The sequence below is a fragment of the Filicampus tigris genome, chromosome 5 (assembly GCF_054856515.1).
Source record: "Filicampus tigris isolate MCC_2025a chromosome 5, RoL_Ftig_1.0, whole genome shotgun sequence".
Lineage (NCBI taxonomy): Eukaryota > Metazoa > Chordata > Actinopteri > Syngnathiformes > Syngnathidae > Filicampus > Filicampus tigris.
The window spans coordinates 1,960,336-1,971,983 of record NC_141221.1 but is presented as its reverse complement, the minus strand read 5'-3'; the positions used below and the strand labels follow the sequence as shown (position 1 = coordinate 1,971,983).

Sequence of the window (11,648 nt, the reverse complement as noted above, 5' to 3'; positions counted from 1 at the left end):
TGCTGCAATTGTGTCTATGAATGATAATTATTTTGAACTATTTCACTTATTAGTGCATAGTTACTTTTCATTTATCGTAACCTATAATATGTTAGTTTCATTCAATTAAAAATAAAATTTCACCTTTGTAACGATTTTTTAATAATTATATAGTGTAGTGTATATCCATTGTCGAGCCGCATGTACCTCAATAGCATTTGTTTTATTTTACTGTCAGTTGTGTGACTTTAATTCCCAAATTTTATGTGGCCTTCTATAAGGAAAATTGGAATCATATTTTATTTTAACAGTCGACCAAACAATGCTGTACTCTACCTGGTGCACACTAGGAGGCGGTAAACAAATAAGATCGGCTGTGTCTCTACGTAATTTTTCGAAGAATGAACTCGGAGCTACGCATGCGTGCTCTACCCAGCTGGAGACACCAGACAAAAATTAAGGAGAGAAAAAAAAACATTTTTGAAAGTGAAAACGGCTCACAAAAACGGCGACATTTGCGCGAGGATGCCTTCCAAGAGTGACAGACGCTGACCGTGAGAAGGTGGGTGGATTTATTGCCTCTTTCTTGGTCACACGAGGAAGTTTTCGGCGTGTTTAGCCACTTTATGCTAACACATTTCTGCCGTTGTCGATTGACGCGCTGTCATCAAATGTGATTTTCGTTTGTGATCTTAGCACTGTACTATACAACCTTCAAATCCAGATTAGTGTTAAAAGTAAGTGGTTTGAATTGAAATCATAGCTACCTCTATGCTGTTATTTTGTGGTATCAAATTGATCCGGTTATTTTTTGTAGTTTAACCCCCCCCCCACCTAAAAAAAATGTATCACAAATTATTATTATTATTATTATTATTATTAATACATTTTTACATTTACATGCAAACTAAAAAAATATTTTCTGTGGTCATCAGATTAATTTTTTTATTTGTTTTAAAGCCCTGTATTTGGAAAGCATGCTTTTGGGCTAAAGGCCATCATCAATTCCAAGGTTTTTGATTTATTTAGTGTTTTTTTCAAATGTATTTATATATTTATTTTTTTAAATATATATGGGGCTAAAAACATTTTTTCTTCCAAATATTTTACACTCATTGTCCTATTCCGTCACGTTACATCTCTAGTTTTCATTTAGCCACTCATATGGGGGCAGACAAAAAGCCGATAATGTCAAAACATACAAATATTTACGAGGTGTAATGTGTTTCGTAGAAGTCATTGATTTTTCTTTTTCAAGGAAGAGCCATGGCCTGTGCCCGGGTACCACTGGACGAGCAGCAGGTGACGGAGCGAGACGCACTGGGCAAGGAGCGTTCGCTGGCCGCTCTGGTGAGTGCCCGTCCTGTTGTTGTCGTTGGTGACGCGCTTGCTGTCCGTCACCGTCCATCTCTCTGTTCAGCACCCGGACAGGAAGGAGGAGCGCCTCTTCGTGCCTTACGTGCCGCTGTCGGCTGATGCCTGTCCGGCTGAGGTGGAGGAGTTCCTGGAACGCGGCAGGTTCATCTTGGAGGATCTGGAATGGCTACTCGCGCTGCCGCATGACAAATTTTGGTGTCAGGTAAAAGATGTTATTTATTGTTTTTATTTGTTGTAAGTCCATTAGCTTAATGCAATGGAAAAAGTCAAAGTAGGGCTAACACTGATGTAGTGGTCATCGTAAAACTTTAAATATGCCTTTTCACAGTTTCCAAAAAAACCCAACAACCGATTAATTTGGCAGATTAGTAAAAAAATATACATAATTAATAGAATGACTTGTTTTGGTCCCTGAATGCTCATAACAATAAATATATGAATTCTAGGCAGAACATTTGACGGTTTACATTATTTTGTCCTTTAGTATTTAAGTTTACTATAGAAAATCTACAAAAATGTTAATTTATTCATTTAATGTGAAATTCATGGAAAAATAATTGAGTTCATCGATTTAAAAAAAAATAATAATAATAATAAATAAATAAATAAATAAATAAAACACAGACCTTTTCTCTTCCTCAGGTTGTGTTTGACAGGTCGCTGCAGAACTGCTTGGACTCGTACGTCCACCACGCCCCTCGCAGCCTCGACCTGGCTTCGGCGCCCTCGTCTCCGGCGGTGGCGGAAACTCAGCGTTCACTCCACCGCGCCGTCTTCTTCGCCTTCCTCAGGATGGCAACTCACAAGGAGTCCAAGGTGGGAGCAACCTAATCATCCAAAACAGACACATCGTAGGAAATAAATTCCAGAGCCAGCACCACTCACCCAATTTATGTGCCGTCACTTGCTCCGTTATTATTGGTATTATTATTTTCTCTCTATTGCGCTGGCTATGGTGTCAGCGAATTGCGAGACTGCTTTAATGTTTATTGAATACACACTTTTGACTGAATTTTCCTTTGAAAACGTGACAATGTTGTTCTTCAGGAGAACTTCATCACGCCCGCTGTGTTTGGCGAAATCCTATACGAGAATTTCCTCTTTGACGTCCCCAAAATGATGGACCTGTGCGTGCTGTTCGGGAAGGGCAACGCCGCGCTGCTGCACAAGATGATCGGTGACCATTGCCAAATCATATCGTTGAAGACGACCTCTTGTACTCCGTGTGGATTATTGCATCCTCTGTTGAACTCGTTTCTGTGCAGAGAACATCTTCATTCAGCAGCCAGCCTACTACAGAGACCTGGATGACACCGTGCCCACTATTTTGGAGGTGAGGCCATACTCTGGCTCGATTCATAAACCCATCACACAGCCACGTATTTTCAAAAAAGGCGAGGGGGGGGGGCAAGCGATGTTTTTATTTCCATCTCAGTAGTCAAAAACTGTTACAATAAATTAAGTTGAATTAAGTTAAATCAAGTTGAGTGGAGTAAAATTGGGCGACGTTGGGTTTGGTATAGATTTGAGGGGAATTCAATCGAGTTTTAAGTTGAGAATTAGGATAAAATGAATTCACTTGAATTGAGTTTAATTAAAAAAAAAAAATAAGCTAAGAAAAATTTAAAACGGTTAAATTGAGTTGGATTATGTTGTTTTTTCAATTAAATCAAGTTATTTAAGTTGAGTTAAATTCAAGTCAAAATTTCCATCCTACATTCCAAAACAGGATATTATTCCAAATTGAGTTGCAGAAAATGCCCAAACATAAAGTTGATTGGGTTAAGATCCCTCCGATAGATCAGCAAAAATGGTGATCAGATGTCCAGTCGCTAGTTTGCTGCTCCTCTTTTTCACGGCGGGCACAACAGTTAATGGTTGATCACGTCGCCCGTCAGGTGTTTGACATCATCTTGGAGAAGTGCGGCCTCCGCTGCAACGGCGCCGCCGCCGCCGAACCGATGAAGCTCAACGCCCACAAGCAGCCGACCGCCGTCGGCATGAGCCAGCGGGTAAGAGCACCGCCCCGAGGCTGTTGAAGGCAAGTTGACGTCACGTGTTGTTTCCACGCAGGACTTTGTGGACATTGTTCTGTACCTGTGTGACACAAGCAGTACCTTGCACGCCTTCCTGGGCGTCTTCCCGGCCGCTTGCGCCACTTTCCACTCGCACAGCTTCCTCTGCAGGTAGACGCGCGCACGCACGCACGCCATTTGGCTACAGGCCACTAAGACGCCACAAGTTGGTGCTCACCACATCGTGTGTGTGCGCGCGCTTTCCTCCCGCTGCAGACTGACTTCGTTTTACGACAGCATCGTGCCCGACCTGGAAAAGGCCTTGACAAAGAGGACCTTTGAGGATAAAAGGTATGCCTGTAAGATGTCTGATTGGTCCGCTTGAAGGCCTCGTCCGATATAAATGTTTTGGGGGGGTCAAATCGTACGTTTTAGGGTCATTCTGGCCAGTCCGTCGAATGTTTTGACAATCGCGACGCCAGTTTAATTCGGCTACATAAAATTTGGCAAGCACGTCTGTCATAAGTAGGCGCACAAAAACGTCTCGAGAAGGCATGTCTGAAAAAGCACGGGAAGTTGGTCGTTTTGGGTTGGGGTGACAACCAGGCTGGATTTGGCATTTTTTAGGGGGTTCTTCAAAGGTGGACTGGCGCTAGAAATTCCATTTGTGACATTTGCAAACACGCCCGACTTGTTTGCAGTCTTCAGGAAGACCTGTGGCGGAGGTTGTCCCACGCGCGCCGCAGGATGCTGGAGACGGCGCACCTGCTGCTGCACCACGCCTGCCTGCAGCCCATTCTGGAGGGGTGAGGCTGCCACGTCGCACAACACGCGCGCGCTAATGCTAACAGGAGCGCGTTGGCGTCCCGCAGGGTGGAAAACACGCAAACGTTCGCCGAAGAGGTGCTGCAACACTTCACTTCGTTTTTGTCGGAGAAAAGGTGGGAGCCGAGCGCTTTTGGTCTTTCCTCAGTTTGCGTCATGACTGTGGATTTGTTTGTGACGCGGTTTTGTTTGTGTTGTCCTCGTAGGTTTTTGTGCGACTACGACGAGCTGTTTCCCATTGCAGACGACGTCAGCCTCCTTCAACAAGCGCTTCCTGCCATGTATCCTCTCGTCAACGTTAACTTCTGTGCTGGCTTCTTATGCTAGCTTCACTGTTACCTACTTGTATTATCTTCAAACTTTAGCTCAAACGTTACAGCTAAACAAGACCGTTAGCTTCCAATGTTAGCTTCCAAAGTTAGCTTCTAAAATTACCGCCAACTTGAGCCTCCAGTGTTCGCGTTTGAAGTTGGCTTCCAATGTTACCTCTTAACATTAGGGCAAAGAAACGGCTACCAACATTAGCTTCCAATTTGATCCCCAACATTAAAGCTAAGGAAGACCAACGTTAGCTTCAGATAACAAGAAAAGAATGTTAAAGAGAGGAAAGGTACAAATTTAGTAGAAGCCTCCTCAACTTGTGCGCCTCAGCGACGAGACCAGGACGTCGTACCTGCTCCAGGGTGTCCACAGTGCCTGGGACAGCGTGGGCAGACGCAAACCGCAACAACCCGCGGCGTTCTCGTCGCAGTCGGCCAATCAGGGCGCAGTGGGCGGGGCTTTACTCTCCATCGCTCGGGACGCGAGGGAAGCGGAAAGTGGCCGAGGGAGCCCCGAGGGAGCTGGGGCCATGTCGGATGCCCCCCGTAGAGGAAGCAACGTAAGCCGTTCTTCTTAAAAAAAAAATAAATAAATAAATGAAAAAACATTGCTCACATGATCAGCCCAAGAAATCGGATTGGCTGTTTATATCGCTCCCCAGGGTGACATTTGTCCAGTGAGCGAGGCGGAGCTGGAGTCGCTGCTGTCGTGCATCCGGGACCTGCTGCCCGACCTGGGCGAGGGCTTCCTGATGGCGTGCCTGCGGGAGTACGGCTACGACTCGGAGGTGGTCATCAACAACATCCTGGAGGGCCGACTGGCCCCCGACCTGGATGCGCTGGACCGCGCCATGCCCAGGTGATCCCACGCAAACAACATCATGTACATAAATAACCACACAACCTGAAGCTTTTTGGGACTACGCCCCTTGGTTGGAAGAGGAATTCAAGTGTGTTTAGTCTTATTTGAATGGAATGTGCTTCAAAAATTCTCAATATGGACTTGTGTCTTAAAAATCTCTATTCTGTGTCTTCAAAAAGTCTTGAATTTGATTTACGTTTGCTTGAAAGTGTTTACGTTTGAATGATGTGCACTATAAGTGTAAAATTTAAATTAAATATCCTTTATAAAGGCTTTAAATTTACATGAAATGTGCTAAAAAATTTTCGAATTTTAAATGTTTGTATTCAAATTGAAAATGCTTAAAATGTCTCATATTTGAATGAAGAATGCTGGAACTCTTAAAAGGTCCCAAATTTGAAGTGTGCTTACCCTAAAAAAAAAAAAAAAAATAGTTCAAGTCCAAAATATGACTAAAGTCTGTCAAAATCTTCCATTTAGTTTCCTCTTAACAACATTCCACACAAATGACATGACAATGTAAACTTTTGACAGAATCACTGATCATGTTGACACTGGTGCATCGTTTCAATTTGGATTTTTTTTGCGTTTGCGTTTTGAGGCCGGTGAAAGCGGCTCTCCCCGCCGTCTTGAACAGCAGATCCAACGTGTTTGACGACGACGAGTTTGACGTCTTCCGCAGGGATCGCATGGACATGACGCGCATCTGGAAGGGAAGGAGGTGTGCGACCGCTTGACCCCGTTGTGGCTGAAAACCTCGATTTTGCAAACCTAATCCAGGCTTCCAACTCAAATTTGAAACCCCGAAGTCATGGCTTCAAAACGCCCTTGTTGGAACCCAAAATATTTCATGTCCTAAACCCCCGTACCAACCCTCCAACAGGAAAGGCGAGAGCGCGGAGGAGCTGCTCAACGACAAGCAGCACATTTCCGAGCAGCGCGCTCGCTACCGGGCCTACCAGACGGTGGTGGACGAGGTGGAGCTGCAGGCGGGAGACGCGGCGGGGGCGTCGGCCAGCTACGGCATGGGCGACGACTACGACGACGAGTACGACGACACGTACGACATGAACCAAGTGGGAGCCAACGACCTGGACGGAGACAGCCTGCTCAACAGGAGGTACGGCCCACATATTCCTGGTTTGGCATTCGCAAATTTGCGTGTTTGTGTGTGTGTGTTTTAAAAAAAATCTTTTTATGAACCTATCGTCCATTTATGTTGCTGTTTTTGTGCAAGCAATAGCAGTATTGATATGGTGTCATCTTGGTGGCTTCATTTCTCAAATGAACTCAATTTATTGACCAATTTAAAAAAAAAAAAAAAAAATTGACATAAATGCTAATTGAAAATATAACATAAGCGGTCCAAGAATTAAACCCTGTGGAACCCCATAAGGCAGATTTTGACAATAGTAGTCTTTTACTGCCATCTTGTGGCATCTATGGACGATTACAGCATAAACCTTTTGGTTTGGTACTTATGTCGTTCTAACATTGGAGAGAGATTGGGGTGGGGGGGGCAACGGTTGGGAAGTTACGGGGCGCTCCCTTGGAGCTCGGCGTAAGAGGAGACTTAAAGGAAAAAGACGGAAAAAACAAAAGAAGCGAGGAGACACTCATTTTCCACCGGTGCTTGATGCTTGTTTGTTGTCCGCTTCGGTTCCCTCATTTCAATGAGTTCTTGCCACCGGTTTAGCCTCCGATGCTAACTGACGAGTTTCCGCTGCAGACCCTTCACGCTGCCCAGGGTCCTCCAGAGAGCAAATAAAGCTGAGGAAGCAGAGAACCACGAAGAGCAGGAAGAGCAAGACCAGGCACTGCAGGTCAGTGTCAGGAGAGGACGTCCTTGCGTCATTGCGGCCTTCAAGCCCTAACCCGGGCTTTGTTTTGTGACCACAGAGCAACGCCAGCAGGGACCAGTTCATTCAGGACCCGGCGCTGCTGAGGGAGCGAGCCGAGGCCAGGCGAGCCGCCGTGCAGCAAAGGAAAGGGTAAGGCACTCGCAGCGGAACCCGCGGCCACGGACGCACACGCGTGCGGCCGTCTGCTAAGCGTCGCCCGGTCCTCCTCCTCAGCGTCCAGCCCGAGCGTCCCAGCCACGTGGTGGGCCGTCCCAAAGGCCAGGGACAGACGCTGGACACATTCCTGGACAGACGCAAGAAGGAGGCCAACAAGGGCCGCGGGGCCAACCACAACCGGCGCAACATGGCCGACCGCAAGAGGAACAAAGGTATGATCCCCTCCTGACGGGATCCCGTTCTGAAGAAGAGGAGGACTGCTGTTTTCTTTCTTCTTTTTTTTTTTTTAAATGACTGATGCTCTCTTCTTGGGACAAATAATTTATTTGATTGGAAACCAAAGTGGCGCAACCGTCGGGAGATGTTTATTTTTTGCAACCAAAAAGCAAATCCTGACATTTGGAAGAAGTGGATGTTTATCGCGTTGACCGTTTTGCGCCTCGGCAGACCACAAATCAACAACTTTTGTACACGGACTTGATCCGTTAGCACTTTGTAACCGCAGCACATGAAAATGCTTACAATAAATACTTGAATAAGGTCTCCAACCCGCATCACAAGTTGAACACGCTCGAGGGCGTCATCTGACATCCTTTTGGACCCACCCGTGCCCGACTTGGCCGCTGAGGTTTTCGTGGTTGCGGATGCAAAAAGCGCAAAGTGTCAAAAACGCTGTCCTGCTTGCGAGGGAAATTCCCGGATGAAATGCTGTGCGCACGCAACACTTTTCTGATCCAACAGAGGCGGCACTCGGGTCCTTCAGACAAAAAAAATGGAGTGTTCCCACGGTGACCGCTAACTGTCTCTGTGGACGCCACCTGAGGGGAGGGGGGAAAGATTGGAAATAAGACGCGTGTTACTTTCGATTAAAAAAACAAAACAAAAAAACTTCAACCGACTACAGTTGTTTCTTATTTTTTTGACTTTTGTGTCCTGTCATGAGAGACACGTATGCTGAGTTTGGTGGAAATGGGGTGCTTTGGTATTGGATGCTAAGATATTTTTTTTTAAAAGCTGTCACTTTCAAACCAAAATGACCGACATGGCACGGGTTTTTATTTATCTTCGCTTGCCGGACTTGGTATCAATCAGATGCGCTGGTGCTGCATGCTAATATTAATTTTAGGAAATGACACCTTCAAACCAAAATGACCAGTGCATTTCACAAAAAAAAACCCAACAAAAAAAACTGCACTTTCAAAACAAAATGCCCGACTACCCTGGCTTTTCATTGCACAGTTTTTTTATTTGGCTGTCATGCATTATGTCACGAGGGTTTGGTGTGAATCGGTTGCGCTGGTGCCGGATGCAATATTTTGTAGCACTCACCCAGGATGCTGCGCTTGCACAGCGGGCAGGTGTGATGCAGCAGCAGCCAGGGATCCACGCAGTCCCGGTGGTACTCGTGTCGGCACGGCAACACGCGAAGACACTGAAAACACGGACGCGCGCGTCAACCCTCCGCTTTTTTTTTTTTTTTTTGCTGCATATTCAAGTAGCTTTGCCCGTCTCACTTGGTTGTGGTTGAAGGCCTCCAGACAGACGGCGCAGTTGTCCGTCTCGCCGCGGCGCACTTTGGGCCTTCGGTACGTTTTGGTTTGGAGGGAGGACATGGTCTTCAGGACATCCTGTTTAGGGAGGGACTGAAGGAGACGTGGTCATTCGCGATGGGTTGACACATGTCAAACGCGACGTTGGACTCACCTCCATGTTGTCGTGGAGATGGCGGTCGTGGTTGTGCCGGCGGGCCTGCAGGATGACGCCGGTGCTGAGGATGAGCGCCACCCATAGGATGGTGTCCCACAGCTGCTGCAGGTACTTCTGAACACACGCAACAGGACGGAGCATTTGGAAACCATAGAAACGCAACTAATCGGTTTCATTGTTAAACTGGTAACGTTTCAAAATTCTCGTGTGAAAGCAAGTTAAGCACTGTAAGTATTCAAATTTTTTTTTTTTAAAAAAGGCTGATTATTAAAGTTAACGTTAGCATAGAAGCATGATGATACGCACCTGCACCTGCGAGTTGGTCTCCCCTGTACAGATGACGCCCTGCCACTCACCATAGCGCCCCCCTCTGGAGCGCCCGCAGCTTGACCACAGCGTCAGCGTGGCGCCCTGCCCCACAAGACACATACGCGCGCGCACAGTCAGCGAATGAATGTCCTCCAGGGCTCCATGGGCCACCATATCCGACGCTCACCAGGTTGTCGTGTAGGACGTTGGTGAAGGTAATCTTCGCGGTCGCATGGAGGCCCCTAAATAACACACGCGTTAGCATATTGGCATGCTGCCGCGTTAGCACGTTAGCATACCTGAGCAGCGCTCCGATCAGCCTGGTGACGTTCTCCGACGTCTGGATGATGATGACGGGCTTGGACAGAACCTGAGAAAGATCCATCTCAAGCACAATACAAAAAAAATAAAAATAAAAAACACTCTTAATATCGTTCTTATTCACACACACACTTTTTTTCCTTACTTCTCTGACTGTATTTTGGTTGAGAGCCAGGATGATGAGCGCCGACGCTCCGAGCACCAATGCTCGCTTCATCTACACAACAAAATGGACAATATGTTTTTGGGTCAATTAAACATTTTTTTTTTTTTATCAGTCCGCACCCACAAAACATCGATTATTTCACACATTTTCACTGTTGTACTTGTTTCAAATGTGTCCATTGACACATTGGGAACTATTTATCTATTAACTATTATCTCCCCTGATTCACAAGTTTTTCATTGTTCCACATTTTCCATGACAACATTCCCAAACATATATTATACATTTTTACATCGTGCTTCCACATTTCATGACCAAAATTATTTTTTCACCGATTCAAACCATGCCATTAAAATTGTTCAGCGCATTTAGAGAACTGTTTTATCCCATACCCTAAATTTTAAAAATATTGTCAAATTTGAATACATTTTTTACACTTTTACCTCCTTCCACATGGCTTCACTGATTCAAACCATTCCAAATTTCAATTTTACATTTCAGCACTTCAATTAATCCCACTTTTTTTTTTTTGTTACTCTTCTGCATTCACGCGCAATTTCATTCTCTGGAACGACAATGTGACTAAAAGGCCTTACCCTGCTGACTACCGCCTCGGTGAAGGACTCTTGCTGCTTCCCGGCGGACCCTTGGTGGTCCTCCACGGGCATCACGCCGATCCAAAGCTCTCCTTCCTCCTTGTCATCTCCGCTTACCTGCGGCTCCAGGTCGCGAATCTAACAAAACAAAAAAAGCCTTCAGTGCATGACCATAAGGACCATACACACATAGCCGAAAATGGGCTGGACAGACCAGAACTAGTTCTCCTTCCAGGTTCTCCGGGTCCTCACCGGGGGCCTCGGTGTTCTCTCCCCGGCTGGCGGTCATCACCTCCCCGCGAAGCTGAGCGCCGTTAAACCGCTGTTCCGCGTATACTTCCACCACGGCGACTCGCGGAGCAGCCGTCGCCTCCGCGAAAGGCAGCAGCAGCCCCGGCCACAGAAGCACCGCCAGCGGGGACGCCATGGTGGGCCAGCTCGACAGCGGGGGAATAAAAGTCTCTAAGAGGCTTTTTTTTTTGCACCGGGACGGTTAATTGTCAGCCATTATTTTGCTGGCGTTAATCGAAAGAATGTAAACAAACGAATAGCATTTCCGGACCACACCGGAACCTAGGAGAGGATTACTATCGTCACTAGCTCGCGTCGTTAGTACATTAGATATTTCTATAATACGTGTATACATTTTATTTTCACTAAGAAGAATTTAGTGTGACGCATGTATGACATCTGTACATTTAAAATGTCCGGTATTTCACGTTAAACGGCGCTTCGCCACCATTAATACTTTGGATGTTTCAAGGCCTCACAGTAGCAACTCACTCGATCGATGACGGACTGTCTTTCAGCCTTTAGTATGACAACAAGTCAATACCACACTCGTAATCATAATTTAAATATTTTCGATGTTTTTAAAAACATTTAGCCCCCATAACTTCAGCACTTGGTGATGTCTGAGAAAGGATGATTCGCAACGTAAGAGGGCGCCGTTATTTACTTCCGGGTTCGTCTCTTGGCTAAAAGACGAAGGTAACGATTCAGTTACCTTCCGCTTCCCGTTAGTAACCCAAGTAACGGTTTAGTACGGCCTATATTAAATCTATATCACCATATTTAGAATCTAGCTCGCTAGTTTAGAATGTTCGAAAAAAAACAGCAGCAACACAACATAATTTCCTTTATCCACTTCTGG

General features: G+C 45.9%; 2 protein-coding genes across 4 annotated transcripts; one reads left to right on the top strand and one right to left on the bottom strand.

The window, feature by feature from the left end:
• The first annotated feature begins 384 nt into the window (after positions 1–384).
• On the top strand, positions 385–7,944 carry ascc2 (activating signal cointegrator 1 complex subunit 2). The gene is made up of 19 exons (XM_086031556.1): positions 385–541; positions 1,238–1,329; positions 1,400–1,558; positions 1,999–2,172; positions 2,404–2,533; positions 2,622–2,689; positions 3,255–3,368; positions 3,430–3,542; positions 3,648–3,722; positions 4,073–4,177; positions 4,244–4,312; positions 4,403–4,477; positions 4,848–5,076; positions 5,179–5,375; positions 5,980–6,099; positions 6,262–6,498; positions 7,108–7,201; positions 7,278–7,369; positions 7,454–7,944. Exons 2-19 carry the CDS (start codon positions 1,246–1,248, stop codon positions 7,623–7,625), a joined length of 2,307 nt encoding a protein of 768 aa, XP_085887682.1. The 5' UTR covers positions 385–541; positions 1,238–1,245; the 3' UTR covers positions 7,626–7,944.
• Positions 7,740–11,450, bottom strand: rnf215 (ring finger protein 215). 3 transcript variants are annotated; one of them, XM_086031559.1, is made up of 10 exons: positions 10,710–11,449; positions 10,496–10,633; positions 9,879–9,950; positions 9,712–9,782; positions 9,600–9,654; positions 9,410–9,514; positions 9,101–9,217; positions 8,911–9,039; positions 8,726–8,828; positions 7,740–8,214 (listed from the first exon to the last, which is right to left on the bottom strand). In XM_086031559.1, exons 1-10 carry the CDS (start codon positions 10,920–10,922, stop codon positions 8,192–8,194), a joined length of 1,026 nt encoding a protein of 341 aa, XP_085887685.1. In that variant the 5' UTR covers positions 10,923–11,449; the 3' UTR covers positions 7,740–8,191. The 3 variants fall into 3 exon arrangements, with proteins under 3 accessions (XP_085887685.1, XP_085887684.1, XP_085887683.1); XM_086031558.1 differs by having other exon boundaries at positions 9,712–9,797; positions 10,710–11,447; XM_086031557.1 differs by having other exon boundaries at positions 9,712–9,950; positions 10,710–11,450.
• Between the last annotated feature and the right edge of the window lie 198 nt (positions 11,451–11,648).